The sequence below is a fragment of the Mustelus asterias genome, chromosome 12, assembly GCF_964213995.1.
Source record: "Mustelus asterias chromosome 12, sMusAst1.hap1.1, whole genome shotgun sequence".
Lineage (NCBI taxonomy): Eukaryota > Metazoa > Chordata > Chondrichthyes > Carcharhiniformes > Triakidae > Mustelus > Mustelus asterias.
Window position 1 is genome coordinate 34,202,646 of NC_135812.1, and position 24,618 is coordinate 34,227,263.

General features: G+C 46.8%; 1 protein-coding gene across 2 annotated transcripts in view; it reads right to left on the minus strand.

The window, feature by feature from the left end:
* The window catches only part of LOC144501364 (eosinophil peroxidase-like), a 57,461-nt gene that overhangs the window by 18,455 nt on the left and 14,388 nt on the right, over positions 1-24,618 (minus strand). For both annotated transcript variants that reach the window (XM_078225017.1, XM_078225018.1), the window contains exons 3-7: positions 14,388-14,481; positions 11,920-12,089; positions 10,609-10,741; positions 6,975-7,104; positions 2,817-3,023 (exon numbers count right to left, since the gene is read on the minus strand). In XM_078225017.1, coding sequence (XP_078081143.1) covers positions 2,817-3,023; positions 6,975-7,104; positions 10,609-10,741; positions 11,920-12,089; positions 14,388-14,481 — 734 coding nt within the window. The remainder of the gene's footprint in view (positions 1-2,816; positions 3,024-6,974; positions 7,105-10,608; positions 10,742-11,919; positions 12,090-14,387; positions 14,482-24,618) is intronic.

Here is a 24,618-nt window from a genome sequence, read left to right on the forward strand (position 1 = left end):
AATCAGCTCCACAGGAGCTGATTACTCCAAAAATCTTCGTCTGGAGACCCGCAGAGGCCGTGGCGCCCAGTGGGGAGCCCGCTAAATGGTGTGCACTAATGTCTCCACCACCACCCCCATCCCCCCCAGTCTAGTGGGGTAGCTAAGTGCAGAGTGTTCCTGAGTCTTTGGATAGTAATTGGAAGTAATGGGCGGCACGGTGGCACATTGGCAGATTAGGCATCACGGTGGCACAGTGGTTAGCATTGCTGTCTCACAGCTCCAGGGACCTGGTTCAATTCTGGCTTTGGGTCACTGTCTGTTTGGAGTTTGCACATTCTCCCTGTGTGTGGGTTTCCTCCGGGTGTTTCGGTTTCCTCCCACAGTCCAAAGATGTACAAGTTAGATGGATTGGCCATGCTAAATTGCCCCTTAGTTATACATTCTAAGATGTGTAGGTTAGATGAATTAGCCATGGGAAATGTGTGGAGTTATGGGGATAGGTGGGGCCTGGGTAAGATTCTCTGTCAGAGAGTTGGTGCAGACCCAATGGGTTGAATGGCCTCTTCTGCACTGTAGGGATTCTATGATTCTAATTACTGTGCAGAACACTCCCCTTCTTGTGCACTTAAATGTTTGGCATTTAATAGGGAACCACTATTTATTTAAAATTGTACCACAATGTGAGTTAAAGTTTTTATTTATTAGTCACAAGTAAGGCTTACATTAGCATTGCAATGAAGTTACTGTGAAATTCCCGAGTCGCCATAGTCCAGCGCCTGTTTGGGTCAATGCACCCTAACCAGCACGTCTTTCAGGGATGTACGTTAGAGGCTCACTCATGCACAGACATGTATCAGTCGCAGATTCCAGCTGTGAGAACCTGGATCAGTTTGGGATCCTCCTTGTTTCTAGATGCTGATGTTGTTATAAATACCAAGTTCATGGTTCATGTTAATATTTTAGAGGTAATGTTTACTTCTGGGGAGAGTAAAGTTTAACTATAGAAAATGTGATGAATGTAAGATCATAAAAAGGTAAGATCATAAAACATGGATTTATTTAGCAGGAAAACTTGTCTACACTGCTGGCAAAGAAAAGCTGTAAGAGTTTTAACAACACCAGGTTAAAACTCTTACTGTGTTTACCCCAATCCAACGCTGGCATCTCCACATCAAAGAAAAGCTGCCCAGACGGTTATTTTGTTTTGAGACTTAGAGCCACAATTGATTTTAAAACACTCAGTGAGCCCTGGAAGGCTACATTATTATGGAGATGGGTGTAACTTAAGAAAGTTGGAGAGTTTCAATTTATCTGTGTGATTTGCTGGGGAGTGAAGGTTCTGCAACAAAGGAAAAAGTCAGTCCGAAAGGTTCTGCTGTTAGCAGGCTCCAGGCAGCAAAAGTGTTGCTGTTAGCTGGCTCTGTGTAGTTGGGGCTGAAGTCTCAGGAGCTGTTTGATATCTCTGTGCACTTAGAGCTCAGGAGGAGTTCCAGGAACCCTTTGATAGCTCTGTATAATTTGGACTCAGGAGAAATCCTGGGGAGCTAAGAAGGTGGCTGAAGGTCATTGATTCCACGCTGAAAGACTTCAGGGCTCTGAAGAAGCCCTATGAGCCATTTATAACTTGGTGTAGCAGCTCGCAAGATTAGAGCTTGGTGAAACCCAGGAGAAGTGCCACCCAGTGAAGCTAGCCAGCTATTAAAGACCTGCTACCAGCACCGACTGAGGTACAGACTTTGTAATTTAGGGGAACAGAAACTCGTGAGACGATATTGAAACCTGGAAGGTGCACAGTCCGCGTCGGAATGCTTTTGAGCGAATTCAAAGGCGAGAACTTCAAAAGTGACATGTTTGGTATCCCTCGTTATCCTCCTCTATTGGAGGTGGGGAGGTCCTGCTTGTGGGAATTGAGGGATCGTAGAATCCCTACAATGCATAAATAAACCATTGAGTCTGCATCGACTCTGACACTGTATCTTACCCACACCCATCTTATCTCTGTAACCCCACATATTTACATTAAAATCCATCTCACCTACACATCTTTGGAAACCAAAGGGCAATTTAGTATGACCAATGCACCTAACTAGCATGTCTTTTCGGACTGTGGGAGGAAACCGGAGCAAACCCACGCAGACAAGGGGAGAACGTGCAGACTCCGCACAGTGACCCAAGCCAGGAATTGAACCCAGGTCCCTGGGGCTGTGAGGCAGCAGTGCTAACCACTGTGCCACTTTTCATTCAAAACAAACCCAGATCTGTTCAGTGTTGCTACCTATGATTTATGAAAACTAGTGTGAGCACTGGACTAAAATAATTATAATTAATAATTTGAATTAAATGTACAGTTTCAATAGATGAGCTGCTGAGTATCTGTGGAATGTGACTCAGAGGTGACTTAAGAGGTGACCTACTTTGTTGGATCTGCTCACACCGGCCAGGATAGCAGGATAAAAATATCCCACCCTTGCCGTGTTAAAAGTGAGGAGTTACTGTCTTTTTACTGAAATCCAAACACATGGCCATTAGCTGCCGTTAACATCCTCATCTTCAACATAGAGGTGGCTTAAGGAAGAAGAGGAAAATGCAAAGGAGGGATAGCATGGAAATCTGTGTCCAGGGATGGGTTAATTTCTATGCAAGAAATTATCAGGATGTTTTTAGTTGTTGCAATTGTTTTACGGAGTACAAAGAAAGATCCCATTTTATCAAGAATTAAGACACTGCACCGACAAACTTTTATTTTGGATGACCTGGCTTTGAACTGAATGGACACCACATAAATGCACTTTCAGTTCCCAAGCATGTCTTTAAATAGAGAATCAATGCCTCACCTTAATTGGGAAACAAGGAATTTTTTGTACACAAGACTTTTGACAGTTGATGCCATTTCTGAAGGTCTCAGCGTTGTGAGATGGACGAATTAAACTGATATCATGAGTAATCCACTGCCCCCATTGCATAAACATCTGATTCCATTCGGAATCCGGAACTATATCCTTAATGGGTGCTTTCAGGATTTTGTTGGAAATCTCTCGGGCCTGAAGAAGAATGATAAATAATAGTTAGCTTTAAACGTTCAGGGCATGAGGCCCGCCTTACGTGTTTTTGGCAGGTTCATTTTGACCTTAGAGTAGGTTGAACAGGCCTGTAGATGGAGCCTCATTAATTATGTTCTTCTTTGTACATTTCCAGTTGGCCGTGTGGACAAAAGAAGAAAGTTGGGGATGAACAGAGCAGTTAGGATTGCTAACTCTCCACGGTAGGCCTGGAGTCTCCAGGAGTTCAATACAGTCTCCAGGCCACTGCTGTGTGCAACCCTGGAGAAGAATCACAGAGACAATAAAAATGTTTTTAAAACTTTCTCTTTGAACATTTCTCTTTACCAGATACAAAAATATTGAAAATGGAGTGGAGAGCAGGCTACTGGGCCAATGGTCAGGCATTATCCAACTGGGTAATGAGTCTTTTTGCTTGCCAGTTGACGCAGGAAGGCAGTGCATCACAAAACTGGATGTGAGAATAAATCCACTCTGGGAAAGAAGAATTGCACAACAGTGCGTCACAACTTCCGAATGAATGGTCCAAGTTTGAATGCAACAAACTGTAGCTTTCCAACAAATTCCACATTTTCACCAGTCCATGCCAAGTCCTCACACAGCCTGACAGATCATTCTTTGCATGCCATACTTACCAACTCCTCAATAAAATGCACCTTTGAGATGAAATGGACATTAAAATCCTTTTCACGCATGCAACTTCCAAGGCCAATAGTCATTGTAAAAAAACTCACGTCTGTGGTACAAATCCTTTTTAAAAAATTCTTTCATGAGATGTGGGTGTTGCTGGCTGGGCCAGCATTTATTGCCCATCCTTAATTGCCCTTGAGAAGGTGGTAGTGAGCTGTCTTCTTGAATCACTGCAGTCCCTGAGGCATAGGTACACCCGCAATGCTGTTAGGTTGGGAGTTCCTGATTTTGACCCGGTGACAGTGAAGGAACGATGATATATTTCCAAGTCAGGATGGTGAGTGGCTTGGAGAGGAAGTTGCAACTTGGAAGTTGCTGATTCCCTGGTCGGTATTTAGGTTGTCCACAGTGCCATATGACCTTCCAGCAGCAAAGAAATGGACATTTCAGTCCAGTGTGCTTGCTATAGCATTCCCAAAATGAATCCCATTGTCCAACTTTCCACATAGTCCAGTAACTTCCATTTCTTCAAACTTTCTCTTAAACAATGCTCTCAGCCTCAATCAGTCTGTTCTGAGCTCCAACAACTTTCCATGTAAAGATTTGTTCCTGACTGCTCTGCTCATTCACAGTGGCAGTTAACTTGAGAAACTGATTCCCTGACTGAAGAAACAACCTTTGTGGGTAACCTGCTCAAAGGCCAACATCTCAGGATTACTTACATTTGCTGTTATAGGATGTCACCTTGAAGGCAGAGCTGAAAATACATAAAGGCCTCCCTCACCACTTGTTGGCAAAGAAACTTACCCAAGTAGTTCTGTGGCCTCATCTACATTTCAAGCAGTGGTGGGAGGGGGGAGGGGAGTTGGCACGACCTGTCTCTGACTCACTCAGGGCAGTTTTAATGCAGACAATGGGCATCTTACCCATTGAGAGCCAGCGGGAGATCCGAATTAGCTTCTTTCTGGTGGCCTGCCACATTAAGTGTCAATAAGCAGACCTCCATCTTGGGTAGTGGAAACGGGAATTCCATCCACTGAGAGCTGCTGACTAATTAGCGGCCAGCAGTTGCCCGTTGCAGGCAATGGGAGCAGTGCCACCTGCTGGCAATGTGCCCATCAGAGGCCCAGTATCGCTGAAGGACCCCCCCAGGTCACTGGTGAACGAGGGTGGAATGGATGTCGGGTGACGGAGGTCGCGGGAAGGGATGGATGGAATTTGGTAGCATATCGAAGGGGATGACTTCCCAATGCTAGATCCCCCCATCAGGTACTTAGTGCCTTTGAAGAAAGGGATCCTACCTAGGAGTTGGCAAGTAAATCCAATAGGCTTTGCTTTTTGGGCTCCCACCGTCTCTGGTTGAACACCAGCAGTGGCAGCAATGAGGCTGTTAAGTGGGCATTAATTGCCCACTTGAGGGTGCCAATTGGTGGCGAGGCAGGGAAGCTGTCCAAGAGCCAGATCTAATTGGGATAGAGGTGAGAAGGTGGAGGGGACCCCACCTGCCACCCTCCAACCTGTATGAATGCACCCCCCTTCCCCTCCCCACCACCTCCATACTCCCCATGGGGGGGGGGGGGGGCATTAAATATCACCATTCAATCCCAGTCTCCGATGAATCCTCTGGAAATCATCTTTCCTTTAACTGCCATTCCATAAGGAATGCCATTCCGACAATGGAAACTGCTGGAAATTAGTATGGCTTCAACTGGCAGGAGCAAAATCTTAAACTCAACTGAAATACCAGACAAAGAATGCACTGAAATAAATGTGACAAAAGTGAGACAAAAATGCAAAACATATTGTTATACAAAAGGACAAAGCAGAGAAGACCACAAGTGAAGTAGTTGCAGAGTATAAAGAGGCAGAACACTGTTCCTGAATTTCCTCAGCCTGAATTAAATACACAATTCTGATTTTAAACTCTGTCATGGTACAGTTAGCTTTGTATTTGATTTAGATTCCAATTAATAGGAATAACGTTGTGCATGAACTGTTTGTCTTTAATGGGCTGTGCTACACCAATCAAACCCTCGCATTGACAAGCATTTTATTACATGTTGCTGTTAAAAACTATCAAGTGACTAAAAGAGAGCAGGAATGACTTTTCCTGGCTGCTGTTCTATGTATCTGTTTGTCCAGGTGCCAAACAATAGTGTCTCAATACTGGTAGTGCAGTGGGAATTTCACAGACTGAACATATACCCACCATTACCAGAGATTCTTATACCTACAATAAGTTAATAATAAGGGCGGCACGGTAGCACAGTGGTTAGCACTGCTGCTTCACAGCTCCAGGGACCTGGGTTCGATTCCCGGCTTGGGTCACTGTCTGTGTGGAGTTTGCACATTCTCCTCGTGTCTGCGTGGGTTTCCTCCGGGTGCTCCGGTTTCCTCCCACAGTCCAAAGATGTGCGGGTTAGGTTGATTGGCCATGCTAAAATTGCCCCTTAGTGTCCTGAGATGGGTAGGTTAGAGGGATTAGTGGGTAAAATATGTAGGGATATGGGGGTAGGGCCTGGGTGGGATTGTGGTCGGTGCAGATTCGATGGGCCGAATGGCCTCTTTCTGTACTGTAGGATTTCTATGATTCTATGAATAATAACATTCTAGTGCCGGGAACCACTTGTTCTTCCAGCACTGTCCATTTGGAAAATACCAGGCAGTATGTTGAGTGAGCAGTCTGGGTGTTAACATTACAACAACCTCAAAATATAAATTCCCAAAACTTCTCAATTCCTTCAGTCTCTCCTCAATCCACCCATTTACAGGTTTTACAATCCAAATTTGCTATTATCTGATCACTACTTCTGGGCTGACCTCCTCACCTTCTCTAATTCTCTAAGGGTGGCACAGTGGCCCAGTAGTTAGCACTGCTGCCTCACAGCATCGGGGACCCAGGTTCGATTCCCGGCTTGGGTCACAGTCTGTGTGGAATTTGCACATTCTCCCTACGCATGCGTGGGTTTCCTCCGGGTGCTCCGGTTTCCTCCCACAGTCTGAAAGATGTGCTGGTTAGGTGCATTAGCCATGCTAAATTCTCCCTTAGTGTACCCAAACAGGCGCCGGAGTGTGGCGACTGGAGGGTTTTCACAGTAACTTCATTGCAGCGTTAACGTAAGCCTACTTGTGACATTAATAAATAAACTTAAACTAATTTCCATTCTTCCTGGTAGCCAGCACAATGAACCTTTGGAAAATTTCTGAAGGAAAGAAGGTTAGTACTTGAAATATAATCCTCCTTTGCTGATGTTACAGTGACTACAATCTCTCTGATTGATCTGGAGCAGTAATGATAGTTACCAGTGGCAGGGGGAATCCAGAATATAGCTTCCCTTCGAACCAGCCCTTTGGAAGTGAAAATCCATCCTCGTATTGAGCTGGGAGCCAGCGGACAAAAGGCGTGTTAGTTGTCCCCAGGTGAGGGGTCCTCCTGGAAATGAAGAGAAGAAAAGCGTCAACTTTGACTCTAATTCCTCAACCTGCAATGACCGCAAATGTCAAATTAAGATGAATAAGATTCTCCCTCTTGTTGGGAGCGGTTTGATTTCTGGAAGCAGGGACATCTCCACTGTCGTGCTTTTCACTCTCCCTGTACTTGTTTAATAGAAGTGAAAATAAAAGCATCCAGTGAAAATTCTTTCTGCACATTTACCATTCAGCAGGGGAAAAAGGGAACAAAAACAGGACTGAATTTACAATGTCTTTACCACAAAGATGTGCGGGTTAGGTGGATTGGCCATGCTAAATTGCCCTTAGTGTCAGGGGGACTAGTAGGGTAAATATGTGGGATTATGGGGATAGGGCCTGGGTAGGATTGTTGTCAGTGCAGGCTTGATGGGCTGAATGGTCTCCTTCTGCACTGTAGGGATTCTATGATTCTAAATACCTACAGACCCCTCTGGTTGTTACAGGGATGTCATCACAGGTGTGTTTGAGAAAATTCCATCTGCTCTGCGTTCTTTGAAAAAATGTGCGCAGTTTCATTCCAGCCAAGGAAATCTCCATCTCTGTATGGATATGGCCATCACACAGTGACGTTTTCACCCTATAATGGGCAGTGATATTAATTCACAGATTTTCTTTGCTTTGTAGATAAATGAATGATGTTTAACGTGGAGCTTGTAGCTGGGCTCGGCACACCTCATCTCACTGATGAACAGATAACTTCTGTCCCTGAGCTGGTTGCAAGAGGATTGCCTGACACATGGCCAGTAGAGACACCTATACAGTCTCTTGGACTGATTGTTGCAAACGACCACTTTTTGAGTGGGTGAGAATTCGATGTCAGCTCAAGTGGCCGACTGCAGGGATATTCTAATAATGATGAGACAAATGGATGTCAGCCATGCTCCATGGTGTTCTCCTCTCTATGGTGAAGTCCACATGGCAGAAGGTTTGTTCCAGACACATGAGTCTCACAACATTGAGATCCCAGCACGGTGTGGAGCTGCTGTTTATTCTGTACCATTTGTTATTGGGTGCTGTCAGAGACAGAGATGAAGGGAGAGAGGGAAGTGGAATACCTCCAAGGGGCATGGGTGCTAGAGGGCAGCCAACCTCGAACTCCAAACCTCTATCCTCCTGCATGAATGGTCATGGCTGGCAAGGAGTCACATGGTCAGTCTTTCTATGCTGTCAAGACAATAGTCTCTCCATAGAGTCTCAAGAGTAGTGGAGACAAGTGGATTAGTGTTAGAGGGAGGCTTCTTGCACATGGCTCTCATCACCCTGATCACAGAGCAATGTCTCCATGTACAGTCATGTATGAATGGGAAGGACATCCGTCTCTGGTCCTCCAGGTTGTCCTTTCCCTGGAAGGAGGTGTGCGGATACCATGTCTAGATGGAGGCCAGGTGAAGGATTTAGCACAGGCCACAGTGGCTTTGAGATGGAGGGAAACCTGTCAATAACATGCTCACCAAATGTAACACTTCAATGCATTCACACATCCACTGAGGCATTGATGATGCAGGCTGCAGGGAACACTGCCTTGGTGATGGTTCACACCCAGATGGGTAGGAGACCTATCACAGGTTGGCACAGGGACAGGGGGATGGAGGATCTGAGCAGCAAGAGGCAGTGGGCATTCTGGAAGGTCAAGCTGTTGGAGAACATGGACCGCTACAACAGTGAGCATTCACCTGACCATGGGTGTATCGCCAGCGGTGCTCTTATCTAGCGATGAGCGAAAGGCAATGCTGGACACGCCCAAGTATTTCCAGGGATGTGGTTGCTCACATACGCCTGCCTCTCCAGTACTTTGGAGGAGTAAAGCAGAGCTTTTGGCATTTTATGGAAAGCCACGCAATCGGACTCCACTGCCACATTAGAATGCACAACAGACAACGCTTTGCTCACAGGAAATGGTCACATTTGATATGGAAGGGATTCTATGTCTATGCCTTTGTCTGAGTCTGGCCTCTGTCACCTTCCAAGCAGAAATCTATTGTCCCTCCCATTTCCCTCTCCTGGCTGGCCTTCCATCTTCCATGGAACTCGAAGTTCATCCAAAAGCTCTGCTGCTCATCTCCTAACACTTACCAAGTCCTCTTTGCCCAGGACCCCTGTTCTCATTGGCCTATATTAGCTCAGTTAAGCAATATTTCAGTTTAAAGGTTCTCATCCTTGTTTTAAAATCCTTCCAATGCTTCATACTCTCTTCGTAACTGGCTCCAGCTCTACCACTCTTCAAGAATGGTGCATCTCTTTGATTCTGGCCTCGTGTGTATCCCCAATTTCCTTCGCTCTACCATTAGCAACTGGGGCGGCACGGTGGCACAATGGTTAGCCCTGTTGCCTCACAGGGCCAGGGACCTGGGTTCGATTCTCGGCTTGGCTCACTGTGTAGATTTTGCACATTCTCCCTGTGTCTGCATGGGTTTCCTCTGCATGCTCCGGTTTCCTCCCACACTCCAAAAATGTGCGGGTTAGGTGGATTGGCCATGCTAAATTGCCCCTTAGTGGCAGGGGGACTAGCTAGGGTAAATGCATGGAGCTATGGGGATAGAGTCTGGGTGGGATTGTGGTTGATGCAGACTCGATGGGCCGAATGCCCTCCATCTACACTGTAGGATTCTATGATTCTAAGAACTGTGGATGAAAGTTTCCCAGAAATCAGCAAAGACCAATGGTGGGCAGGAAGAGCGGCATTGACGACACCGACGACCATGGTGACTTTTCCCATCATGCAGCGTGGGAATTATTTTTTTAAAAGTTCCTGCATGGGTTCCTCACCTTATCGCTGGCGGGATGGCTTCTGATTCACCGACCCCGCCATCACCTCAGCATTGCAGTCATTGGGTCATTGAGGCGCTACATTTAAAGGCCACTGCAGTGAACAGCAGCCACACTTTGCAGGTCGCCGGGAGGTGATGGCTGCCGGGAAATCTTAAGAGATGCTAATGTATTCAAATTACTTTCCTGACACTGAAGGTGGGAAATGTCACCTGCTACTGACGGCGAGAGGGAATGATCGCGGCAAGCTATCACACCGATGTAAAACGCGGCTTTGCACTGCTCCCAATATTTTCCTCTCCCGTTGCTGAACCTGCCTGATGCAAATGGGAAGCGAAATTCCAGGCCTATACCTTTAGGACAGAAACACTGGAATTCCTTCCCTAGACTGTCTGCCTCTCTCCCCCCACCTAAAAATTTGCTACAAGCCTACTTCTTCAACCACGTTTTTGGTCACTTGTCCTCACATCTGTTTGTGTGATTTGGTGTCAAAGTTCCTTTGATAATGTTACTGTGAAGTTACTATATCAATACAAGTTGTTGCTCAGTGTGGTACAGCTTTATTATTGTTGGGTATTGTTATGTTTGGCTCAGTTTATGCAGGTCCATACACAGTAATAATTCATTGAAATAATTCACCCTTTCTATTCACTTTCTTTTAATAAAATCTATCTTGAACAGTAAGCTTGTATTCAGGTACCTGTTGTTGCAGTTGGAATTGATGTCTCTATATCGTTTGGACCAGCAGTCATTCTTGCAGACAGAGGGTTGGATTATTCTTGAACACTCTGTAGTGTGAGTCATGCTGCCCACATCAGTCAACATTAAAAGATCTATGGGGAAAAGGACATTAATTGGTGATAGGTGCAAGCAACATTGAATATTATTTCACATAAGGAACTTAAGATAAAAAACAGACTTATATTTAATACAAGTTGTATTAAGGGAATGGGTCAGGTGACCCGGGACTCCACCCTGAGTTTTTTATTGGTCACAAGTAGGCTTACATTAACACTGCAATGAAGTTACTGTGAAAATCCCCTAGTTGCCACACTCCGACCCCTATTCGGGTATACTGAGGGAGAATTTAGCATGGCCAATGCACCTAACCAGCATGTCTTTCAGACTGTGGGAGGAAACCGGAGCACCGGGAGGAAACCCACGCAGATATGGGGAGAATGTGCAGACTCTGCACGGACGGTGACCCAAGCCAGGATTCGACCCCGGCTCCCTGGCGCTGTCAGGCAGCAGTGCTAACCACTGTGCCGCCGTGCCGCCCATGAACATTTAATGTTTCTGCCCAGGTGCCCAGGACTTGCCTAGCCAGTCTTGTGCTGACTGTGCAAGGAATAAGGCTCATTAATAAACTGGACCAATTAGTTTACTACTACTGACCTCGTGGTCCATTATTAGTCTCAATATCGGACCTCAAACATAATACTAGCGTTAATGCTAATAGCTACATGCAGTGAAATAGTGACAGTTCGTTTTCCCTGAAAATAAGCTTGTCAGATGGCCCAAGACACATGGAGGTTATATAATGTATTGGTCATCATAGAAACTGGATTTGGCTGAATGCAGCTGTAATATTTCTGCATTTTGACCATCGTTTTTCCCTTTGTTCTGAAATGTATCCTTTCCCTGGGGCCATTGATACTTTGAAATTTGTTGCTCTTTCCCACAAAACCGAACCCTTTGTTCTATAACACCCGACCATCAATTCTTGATTTAACTCCTATTCTATCCTTTTCCTAACTTTGTTCCATCACCTCAGTTTCAGCGCAATGAAAACGCTACTAGAACTGGGATTTAACAAACATTGTGTTTTTCGGGTGTGCTGGCAAGTACAGAAATGGGACAATAGGGGTACACTTCTTTGACTCACTATAAAATTCTGCCAATGATTGTTTGGCAGTCAAGCATAATCCCTCAAGGCACTTAACGATCGCTGGCCTATCTATTTTGAGTTTGAGAGGTGCTTGTTTCTTGCAGAAGTCATTTCTGAACTGACCTGATATATTGAGTGGCCATCGATGATTCAGGTGTATGTGGTTTTGGATGAATCTCAATGCAGTCTCCACAGTATCAGCAGATTGCTCCTTCCTGGTTGCTGTTGTAAGCTGCTTGAAGAAGCTTAGGAGGTCTAAAGATGTTTGGGATGCTTTATTAATATTGTTTTCACTGTTGAAAGAGGGACGAATTTCAAGGATTTCATGAAGGCTATAAGTCAGTTGGACAATCCTGAAGCCTATTTGCAAATGTTCCAAAACCCTTTTTTTATAAGAACATAAGAACTGGGAGCAGGATTAGATAACTTAGCCCTTTGAGTCTGCTCTGCCATTCAATACGATCATGGCTCATCTTATCTCGGCCTCATCTCCACCTTCCTGCCTGCTCTCCATAACCCTTCATTCACCCTACTTTTTTTATTTAGTGAAGGCAAAGTCCCTATACTAAACAGTTTCTTTCAGTCCTGCTGTGTTATGTGCGAAGAGGCCTCCATTGAGTCTGTGGATTGGACACTCTTCTGATATGGCGCATAATTTGCTCTCTGCTCTAATCCCCCTACTAATTAAAAAGCTATCAATCTCCGCTTTAAGTTTGTTATGAGAGATCAAAATATAGAGTGACCAAGGAGATCAATGTAATTTTATTACAATCTCATCATCTTGAGATTGCACCGTATTGAATATCTAATGACTGAGTATAGGTTTCCACTTCTTATTCTCTGTCCATGTATCTAGCAATGTATTGTTGTCTGGTGCTGAGTAGCCATGGTGTGGCAAATTTCTACAAGCATTCTCCTGTTTGTAAACTCCGGGCAAACCCCAGAAAGTCCACCAAAATATCGGGCGGAATTATAAAGAGCTCTGATGAAGTAAATGGCAATAGATTTTTCCAATTGTCGGAGAGGTCACAAATATAAAACAATCACAAAAACAATGGATTAAAAACAAAGATCCTCACATGGATAGTGTAAACCATTGTTGGAAGAGTCCAGATGTCTTTTTTAAAAGGGCATTAGATAGATGCTTTGAAAAGAAGAATATTAAAGGGAGTGAGTGGGAGTGTGGAATTAGACTAATGGCTGGATTTTCCCGAAACCCCCCCCCCACCACCCCCCTTCCCAGGAAGTGTTTTTTGGGGTGGAGGTGGCTCGCCATTGGCTGCTAGCAAGATCTTCCAGTCCAGCTGAAACCTATAGCAATTTGCCAGGCTCACCTGTCTCGCTGCCAAGGCAACTTGCCACGAGGGGGTTTCATTCAGTGGGAGCAGAAGATCCCACTAGCAGGAAGGTTGGAAAATTCCACGCTAAGTTCATGATGTGCAGAAAGACATGAGAAGAGACATGAGACACGAAATGAAATGTGTTCAAACTGTAATCTTTACTACTTTAGTAATTGATTGAGTAGAGGCACTAATCTATCCTATTAGGTCATTCAAGAGATTATGTATCTTATTAAGTTTAAGTTAAGTTTATTTATTAGTGTTACAAGTAGGCTTACATTAACACTACAATGAAGTTACTGTGAAAATCCTCTAGTCGCCACACTCCGGTGCCTGTTCGGGTACACTGAGGGAGAATTTAGCATGGTCAATGCACCTAACCAGCATGTCTTTCGGACTGTGAGAGGAAGCCAGAGCACCCGAAGGAAACTCACATGGACACGGGGAGAACACGCAGACTTTGCACAGACCGTGACCCAAGCCGGGAATCGAACCTGGGTCCCTAACACTGTGAGGCAGCAGTGCTAACCACTGCGCCGCCCCATGTATAAAACAGTGGGACTGGTCTTTATTCTTTCTCCTCAGAGTTACATTACTTTTGCATTGATATTGTCACCATTCTGAGATTGTGGATGATGTTCTAATAATGTGGCTTCTTTCCTTTTTTTCCCCTTAGGTTTTAGGAAGGAACTGAAGATTGAGGCACATTAATTATCAGCAGGCAAGAAATAAAGATCTGTGCAGAAGTGGGTCATTAGGCTCTGCTTTGGGTTTAGTGTTCTTCGGCCCATTTTCAAATAATGCAAAGAAGCTTAACCCTTGTGATATTAGTAAAAGTGCTGCTGACATTTAGGGGGCAGCAACTTAATTGCAGTGTTAATGTAAGCCTGCTTGTGACACTAATAAATAAACTAAATTAATTTAATACCAGAGAAATTCAGCACAGTTAAGCAAATAAACCCTGAAATGATGCAACATCTGAATCTTGCATGAAAGCAGTATATGACAGTCAGGATGTGACAGCGATATGATAAGGAATGTTGATGAGCAAAGCAAAAATGGGAAATAATTCCATTATGATTACTGATGGTTCACTGGTTAATAATCCAAGTGTGAAAATTTTAACAGCCAGAATAATTGTGAACTGGAATCATTGTAAGGGTGTTTGGCTCAGCCAAATCATGTTATTGTGATCAGAGACATTGTAGGTGAATCCAGTTCGAGGGCAGTGTTCCTGAGATTAATACTCACTCATCTCTGAACTCTTTGTATAATTGATGGATCATTTTGAAAGCTTCCTGTGAAGTACTTTGCTTGAACTCGCTGCCCAAGGCTCCCTCAGAATCTGTACACAAAGGAGGAACGCAGCCACTCAGTAAACTTGTGGAAAATTTAATTTAGATGATTTGCTCACAAGTTAATAACACAAGTGATGTCACAGCACAGATCATTTCGCTACTCAGGCGAGTTCAGTTCCTGCCAATTATCAGAAAGGGCGGGCAAAGTTGTTGGAGGTTTTATGATGAATGAAATCATAGAAATCATAGAAACCCTACAGTGCAGAAGGAGGCCATTCGGCCCATCGAGTCTGCACCGACCACAATCCCACCCAGGCCCTACCCCCACATATTTTACCCACTAATCCCTCTAACCTACGCATCCCAGGACTCTAAGGGGCAATTTTTTTAACCTGACCAATCAACCTAACCCGCACATCTTTGGACTGTGGGAGGAAACCGGAGCACCCGGAGGAAACCCACGCAGACACGAGGAGAATGTGCAAACTCCACACAGACAGTGACCCGAGCCGGGAATCGAACCCGGGACCCTGGAGCTGTGAAGCAGCAGTGCTAACCATTGTGCTACCGTGCCACCCTAAGGTTATTAATACTGAATAAGGGTCCTCTTTTCAGCTCTTCCACATCTTACCTGAAGGACCTGCAGTCCAGAATCTTTTGTCCACATTGTCAATAAAATCCATTGAGGCTTTTCGTCTCCCCTTACTGGAGGCTTCTCCTTTCAGTGACAGAAGTCCGCATCTTCCTCATTTCCATTCTCACCTGATGTGGTGGGGATTCTGCCAGGAGCCTATGCCTCACCATCCTCCCAACCAAGGTTGTGACCTTCTCCATTCCCTATCTCCCAATTCCCCTTTCCCCATTCCCCAATTCCTTCTGCTCACTTCACTCTCCATCATTCATTCAACTACACTCTCCTACCCAGCACCCACCCACCCTTCCCCACCCTCCCCAGCTCCCTGCTACTTTTTATGCATTCAAGAGATGTGGGTGTCATTGGCTAGGCCAGCATTCATTGCTCATCCCTTATTGCCCTTAAGAAGGTTGTGGTTGCTACCTTCTTGATAGTCCATGTGATGCAAGTGCACCCACCAGGTGATCGGCAGGGGGCCCTGTGGATCGACCTGGCAAGAAGCTGAGCCAATCATACCACGGGTCGAAGAGGGACAGGCAGTTGGAGCCAGGGAGTTGAGCAGAGCAGTCGCATTGTAATCTCGTCTGACCTTGTTGTATATATATTATTCTTTAGTTGGCAATAAGGCCTTTTATTGGGCAGTGGTTCCCAAAGGGTGCGGCACGCCACACTGGTGCGGCGAGAGAGGATGGCAAGTGTAGCGGGAAGATTCAAGGACAATCAAAGAAATATTTAAACATGGTTTAAACAAGCATTGTTTTATACTTTCTGGATGTCCAATGATCATATTATAAAGTAGTTGTGTTCTATGTTATGAGTCAAGTACTGCTAGGAGTTGTTTTCTTTTGTTTTTAAATGTATTTCATATCAATAAAAAATTTGGTGTGGCGCGAGCAAATTTTTATTCCGAAAGTGCGCCCCAGTGAAAAAAGTTTGGGAACCACTGGTTTAAAGCCACATTGTGTCACCTTCGGTATATTACAGAGGGGAATTTCTAGGTGGTGGAATTTCATATCCCTCTCCCTGTTTGCTCTCTTTCACCTTGCTTCTCCCTCTTACACTTCCTTCTTTCCCTTCTCCTCTCTCCATGTCAATTCCATCTGAGTTTTCTTCTTCCATTTGAGTCCTCCTCTCCCCCACTGCATTAATGTGGCTCTCAAATAGATCTCTGCTCTGTAAAAGTTTGAAAATAAGTTTGAAAATGCTCACGGTTTCTGTACCAATCATTCTAACCGATGAGGGAAAGAAATGTTTCATTTGGTTTCCCAGATTGGAGAATCTTATAGTTGGAGTTTTGGACCACCTGTATAAACAAGCTCAATCATAGAACCATAGAGGTCTCCAGCACAGAAAAAGGCCCTTCGGCCCATCATGTTTGTGCCAGTCAAAGACAAGCCACTCAACTATTCTACTTCCACTTTCCAGCACTTCGTCCAGAGCCTTGTATACCTTGGCATCTGATATACTCGTGTTCCTATTTGTGTGAATTTTAACACAAGGAAACCCTTCATTGAAATTTTAACTTATGTCTTCATGAAATATTGTTTTTTGCAAAAAGTAAATGAAAAATGGAACAATTGAACATGCATGTACCTCAAAACCGATTTCCCGGTTTAAAAATGGGTATTTTTCCAGCATGTAAAATACCTGCTGAGAATGAACTGATTTTCAACACCAGTGTCAGACATTGACAATAAAAACTGGCAACAGAGAACGTGGAAATCCCTCGCAGGCTGGGGCAGATCTTTTCTTTCTGGCTGTCAGCTTGTCAACTGGCTCTAATTAATTCAAACCGCTTCATTCACATAAAATATTGGCAACAGTTCATGAAATACATATTTTCCAACATTCGAACACATTACTCACTGATGCAGTTTTTCTTGAACTCACTGCCATTCTGTTTTTTTTCCCCCCTGTCAGTGCTCATTTGTCATTGTTTTGGGGGAAAGTCATTCTCTACATTCTCCTGACCAGCGGTTTTGAGCAAGTGGCTCGCTGTCGTGTAGCGATGGAATTGCTTTAACAGGGAATATGAAGGCAGAAACGGAGGCACCTCTGTCAGGTAGCTCCCTAAAGCCCATTGTACACTCATTTTACATTACAGAGTAAAGGCAGACTATCACCGCTCCGTTCTGTTCTCCCTTTCCACATTCCCTGAAACACTGCAACTTAAATTTGAACACACTGTATTGCACAAAAATCAGATTTAAATAGATATGTATATCTACGGTATCAGAGTCCTGTATGCTGTAGATATATACATACACACACGCGTATGACCCGAATGAACTGGTCATATTGGTTACTTCCCCCAGCAAGAAACAAAGGAGGGCAGTACAACAACAGGCTCATGCAGTGCTCAGGAATGCTGCAGCAGCGACCAGACAGGAATTTCAAGCAGGGCCAGCTCTGCAGTTTTGGGCTGTGAAGTGTGGGCCACACAATGGGAGCCACAGCCTTCTGCTCAGGAGCACACGATCAGGTGCACGTATTGATGTCATTACATAATTAGTATTCTTGGGCTGTCTGCTGTGGCGTATAGCCATCATATTTCATTCCTCAGACACAAAGAGAAGCATTTGAGCGATTCCATATTGACAGAGGAAAGAGTTTGTTTACAATCTGATAACTATAGCACAAAGGCACCTGGCACAATCTGATAACAACACATAGACAAGAATGCAAATTCTGTCTCATCAGATAACAGACACACAGGAACACAGCGGTACAGACTGATAACTGACACAGAGGAACAGCGATGTACAGACTGATAACTGACGCAGAGGAACAGCGATGTACAGACTGATAACTGACACAGAGGAACAGCGATGTACAGACTGATAACTGACGCAGAGGAACAGCGATGTACAGTTTGATAACTGACCCACAGGAACAGGGATGTACAGACTGATAACTGACACACAGGAACAGGGATGTACAGACTGATAACTGACACACAGGAACAGGGATATACAGATTGATAACTGACACACAGGAACAGGGATGTACAGATTGATAACTGACACACAGGAACAGGGATGTACAGACTGATAACTGACACACAGGAACAGGGATGTACAGACTGATAACTGATGCACAGGAACAGGGATGTACAGTTTGATAACTGACCCACAGGAACAGGGATGTACAGACTGATAACTGACACACAGGAACAGGGATGTACAGACTGATAACTGACACACAGGAACAGGGATGGACAGGTTGATAGAACAGGGATGTACAGATTGATAACTGACACACAGGAACAGGGATGGACAGGTTGATAGAACAGGGATGTACAGATTGATAACTGACACACAGGAACAGGGATGTACAGATTGATAACTGACACACAGGAACAGGGATGTACAGACTGATAACTGACACACAGGAACAGGGATGTACAGACTGATAACTGATGCACAGGAACAGGGATGTTGATGCACTATCAATAAGGCGAAAGACTACCGATATGCCAATATAAGTGTAGGCTTTTATTCACAACAGAATCAGGAGCAGATCCCAACAATTAACCGACCTGGACTGAACAAGGGGGAGGAGACAGCCACCTTTATACTAGGTGCTGAGGGGAGGAACCAAACTGGAAGGGGATGTGTCCAGGTATGACAAACACACACAATGGTGGTCCATATAGGACAAAGGCACAACTGAGGTCCACCACATTCACCCCTTCCTTTAAAAAAACAACACGGGGGTGAAGCGGAAACAATATCACAAGTCCAGACGAACCGGTGGCTTGATCCGTCGTCGCGATCGTCGTAGTGCAGGTCGCAGAGTCGTCCGAGCAGGGAGCGATGTCGGCCCAGGCTCCGTACAGTGAGCGTCGAGAGAAGGCGCTGGGTGGTGTGAAGCGGACCGATCCGTCGTCCCGTCCAGTCGTCGGGTACTGCGTGGCGACGGCTCCGGCGACTCAAGCGAGCTGTACATAGGGGCGAGAGGAATGGGCTGTGGCCCTGGTGGCGTATGGGGAACAGTGGGAACCGGAGCTGGGGGGTGGGGGGCTGCAACAGGCTCTGGGCACACTACATTGGGGACAGGGACTGAGGGAGGAAGAGGCGTAGCAGTCTCCGAATGGACGACACCAGGGACCGTGGGGCGGAAGGACGTGGTGACCTCCGGGGCACCCGCGGGTGCCAAGTCACGGACAGAAACCGTGTCCTCCCGCCCATCAGGGTACGCTACATAAGCATATTGGGGATTAGCATGGAGCAGTTGGACCTCCTCGACCAAGGGATCTGCCTTATGGGTCCGGACATGCTTCCGAAGCAGGACGGGTCCCGGGGACATCAGCCAATCCGGGAGCGAAGTACCCGAGGAGGACTTCCTGGGAAATGAAAACATCCGCTCGTGAGGGGTCGTATTGGTCGCTGTGCACAAGAGTGACCTAATGGAATGTAATGCGTCCGGAAGGACGTCTTGCCAACGGCTGACTGGAAGGCCCCTAGACCGTAATGCTAATAGAACGGCCTTCCAGACGGTTGCGTTCTCCCGCTCTACTTGACCATTGCCCCTGGGGTTATAGCTAGTGGTGCGGCTGGAGGCAACGCCTTTGGCGAGCAGGTACTGCCTCAGCTCATCACTCATGAAAGAGGACCCACGGTCGCTATGAATATAGGCTGGGAAGCCGAACAGGGTGAAGAGCTTGTTCAGGGTCCGAATCACTGTAGCCGTGGTCATGTCCGAGCAGGGGAAGGCAAAAGGGAAACGTGAGTATTCGTCAATGATATTCAGGAAATAAACATTGCGGTTAGAGGAGGGGAGGGGGCCTTTAAAATCAACGCTAAGGCGCTCGAACGCGCGAGTGGCCTTCACAAGGTGCGCCCTACCTGGCCGGTAGAACTGCGGTTTGCACTCAGCGCAGACCCTGCATTGCCTGGTAATCGTCCGGACTTCCTCAAGGGAGAAGGGCAGGTTACGGGACTTGACAAAATGGAAAAATCTGGTGACACCCGGGTGACAGAGGTCGTTATGGAGGGACTGTAGCTGGTCTAGTTGGGCACTGGCACATGATCCACGGGACAGGGCGTCTGGGGGCTCATTGAGCTTCCCAGGCCGGTACATGATGTCATATCTGTAGGTGGAGAGCTCAATCCTCCACCGCAAGATCTTGTCATTCTTAATCTTGCCCTTTTGCCTGGTGTTAAACAGGAAGGCAACTGACCGCTGGTCCGTAATTAAGGTGAATCGTTGGCCCGCGAGATAATGGCGCCAGTGCCGGACGGCTTCCACGATGGCCTGGGCCTCCTTCTCGACGGAGGAGTGACGAATCTCAGGGCCTTGTAAGGTCCGGGAAAAGAAGGCCACCGGACGGCCCCTCTGGTTAAGGGTGGCAGCTAGGGCAAAGTCAGACGCATCACTTTCCACTTGGAATGGGATGGATTCGTCCACAGCGTGCATCGCGGCCTTCGCGATGTCCGCTTTGATGTCATCGAAGGCCTGACAGGCCTCCTCCGCCAGGGGAAAAGAGGTCGATTTTAGGAGCGGACGGGCTTTATCTGCGTAACGGGGAACCCACTGGGCATAATAGGAGAAGAAGCCCAGGCATCTCCTCAGTGCTTTGAGGGTAGTAGGGAGGGGAAGCTGCATAAGGGGACGCATACGGGCTGGGTCGGGGCCAAGGACACCATTTTCTATCACGTACCCAAGGATGGCGAGGCGGCGTGTCCGGAAAACACACTTCGCCTCATTGTATGTGAGGTTCAGGAGAGTGGCCGTACGAAGGAATTTTTGTAGGTTGGCATCATGGTCCTGCAGGTCATGGCCGCAGATGGTGACGTTATCCAGATACGGGAAAGTGGCCCGTAGTCCGTGCTGGTCCACCATTTGATCCATGGCCCGTTGGAAGACTGAGACCCCATTGGTGACACCAAAGGGGACTCGGAGGAACTGGTAGAGGCGGCCATCCGCCTCAAAGGCAGTGTATGGGCGATCCTCCGAGCGGATAGGGAGCTGGTGGTAAGCCGATTTCAAATCGATCGTTGAAAAAACCCTATAGTGCGCGATGTGGTTGACTATGTCCGCGATACGGGGAAGAGGATATGCATCTAGTTGGGTATACCTGTTTATGGTCTGGCTGTAGTCAATCACCATGCGGTGTTTCTCCCCCGATTTAACTACGACCACTTGCGCCCTCCAGGGGCTGGTGCTGGCCTGGATAATCCCTTCCTGGAGCAAACGTTGTACCTCGGACCGAATGAAGGCCCGGTCATCCGCACTATAGCGCCTACTCTTGGTGGCTATAGGCCTACAATCCGGGGTGAGGTTATCAAATAACGGGGGGGGGGTGATCTTGAGGGTCGAGAGACTGCAGGTGGTGCGCGAGGGGCGCTGCCGTGACGGCGCCTTGCAGACGGAGAGCGGGGGATAAGGGCCATCATACTGCAGGGTGACGCTCCTATGATGGCTGAGGAAATCTAACCCCAGCAGTACAGCTGCGCAGAGTCGCGGCAGCACGAGGAGCCGAAAACGCTCGTAGACTGTGCCCTGTACCGTCAGCGTCACCAAGCAGCACCCGAGGACCTCCACTGAGTGAGAATTCGAGGCCATGGAGATGGTCTGGCTCCAGGGTCGCACGGGAAGGGCATATTGACGCACTGTGCGAGGGTGTATAAAACTTTCCGTGCTCCCACAGTCAAACAGGCAGTTTTCTGCATAACCATTTACCTTGATCTCCATTATGGACTTGGAGAGTTGATGTGGCTGCGACTGGTCCAGGCAAATCGATGCCACTGTTGAATTAAAGAAGAATCCATCTTCGTCGCCGTCTGATGACGTCACGGATGAAGCTTCCTGCTCAGCTTGCCTTGATGCCAGTCTCAAAGATGGCGACTCCCGCACTTCCGGTGACCGCATCAAAGATGGCGATTCCCGCACTTCCGGTGACCGCATCCAAGATGGCGATTCGCGCGCAGCCGCCGCCTGCATCAAAGATGGCCGCGCCCTCGGAGCACACATGGCTCCACGAGTCTTCAGAAGCGGCTTTGCTCTGCAGACTTTGACAAAGTGGCCTAGCTTACCGCATCCGGAGCAAATCGCGTCCTTTGCCGGGCAGTGACGCCGAGGGTGCTTAGGGAGGCCACAAAAGTAACATTTGGGCCCTGCTGGAGCAGCCGTCGCAGTGGAGCCGTCGGTGGAACGGGATCCAAGGTAAGACCCGAGATTATGGGAGGCTGCTTCTAACGTTTCAGCCATCGTGGCCGTTTTCCGGAGGTCTTGGTCATCTTGTTCCAGCAGACGCTGCTGGATGTATGTAGACTCAATGCCCGCAACGTAGGCGTCGCGGATCAGATCCTCCGTGTTCTGAGCTGCTGAAACAGCCTTACAGTCGCATGCTCGGGCGAGGACTCGCAGGGCGCGCAGAAATTGGGCGCACGATTCTCCTGGCTGCTGTTTGCGGGTAGTTAGGAGGTGTCTGGCGTAAACCACGTTAGGGCTCTTTCGGAACTGCCCTTTTAGGAGTTCGATAGCGTCCGCGTAAGTAGCAGCGTCCCGGAAGATTCCATAGACAGTTTCGCTTACCCGGGCGCGGAGCACGTGGAGTTTAGCAGCGTCGGTGTCGATGGCCGTAGCGGTGTCGACGAATGCTTCGAAGCAGTCCAACCAATGATCAAATTTATCAGAGGCTCCAACCTCTTGAGGGTCTAAAGCTAACTTGTCGGGTTTTAGAAACTGCTCCATACTAGTAACTGTTGTGAATAAAATTGATGCACTATCAATAAGGCGAAAGACTACCGATATGCCAATATAAGTGTAGGCTTTTATTCACAACAGAATCAGGAGCAGATCCCAACAATTAACCGACCTGGACTGAACAAGGGGGAGGAGACAGCCACCTTTATACTAGGTGCTGAGGGGAGGAACCAAACTGGAAGGGGATGTGTCCAGGTATGACAAACACACACAATGGTGGTCCATATAGGACAAAGGCACAACTGAGGTCCACCACAGATGTACAGTTTGATAACTGACCCACAGGAACAGGGATGTACAGACTGATAACTGACACACAGGAACAGGGATGTACAGACTGATAACTGACACACAGGAACAGGGATGGACAGGTTGATAGAACAGGGATGTACAGATTGATAACTGACACACAGGAACAGGGATGGACAGGTTGATAGAACAGGGATGTACAGATTGATAACTGACACACAGGAACAGGGATGTACAGACTGATAACTGATGCACAGGAACAGGGATGGACAGACTGATAACTGACCCACAGGAACAGGGATGGACAGTCTGATAACGGACACACAGGAACAGGAAAATTTGATCGTTGCGGGATTACCATAGAACCATAGAAAATTACAGCTCAGAAACAGGCCTTTTGGCCCTTCTTGTCTGTGCCGAACCATTTTATGCCTAGTCCCACTGACGTGCACTTGGACCATATCCCTCCACACCCCTCTCATCCATGAACCCGTCCAAGTTTTTCTTAAATGTTAAAAGTGACCCCGCATTTACTACTTTATCTGGCAGCTCATTCCACACTCCCACCACTCTCTGCGTGAAGAAGCCCCCGCTAATATTCCCTTTAAACTTTTCTCCTTTCACCCTTAACCCATGCCCTCTGGTTTTTTTCTCCCCTAGCCTCAGCGGAAAAAGCCTGCTTGCATTCACTCTATCTATACCCATCAAAATCTTATACACCTCTATCAAATCTCCCCTCAATCTTCTACGCTCCAGGGAATAAAGTCCCAACCTATTCAATCTCTCTCTGTAACTCAGCTTCTCAAGTCCCGGCAACATCCTTGTGAACCTTCTCTGCACTCTTTCAATCTTATTTACATCCTTCCTGTAACTAGGTGATCAAAACTGTACACAATACTCCAAATTCGGCCTCACCAATGCCTTATATAACCTTACCATAACACTCCAACTTTTATACTCGATACTCCGATTTATAAAGGCCAATGTACCAAAGGCACTCTTTACGACCCTATCCACCTGTGACGTCACTTTTAGGGAATTCTGTACCTGTATTCCCAGATCCCTCTGTTCAACTGCACTCTTCAGAGTCCTACCATTTACCCTGTACGTTCTACTTTGATTTGTCCTTCCAAAGTGCAATATCTCACACTTGTCTGCGTTAAATTCCATTTGCCATTTTTCAGCCCATTTTTCTAGTTGGTCCAAATCCCTCTGCAAGCTTTGCAAACCTTCCTCACTGTCCACTACACCTCCAATCTTTGTATCATCAGCAAACTTGCTGATCCAATTTACCACATTATCATCCAGATCATTGATATAGATGACAAACAACAATGGACCCAACACCGATCCCTGCGGCACACCACTAGTCACAGGCCTCCACTCAGAGAAGCAATCCTCCACAACCACTCTCTGGCTTCTTCCATTGATGTGGAGATGCCGGCGCTGGACTGGGACCAGGCAAGACTGTTCTCTTCCTGTTGGGGAGCACTTCAGCGGTCACGGGCATTCGGCCTCTGATCTTCGGGTAAGCGTTCTCCAAGGTGGCCTTCGCGACACACGACAGCGCAGAGTCGCTGAGCAGAAACTG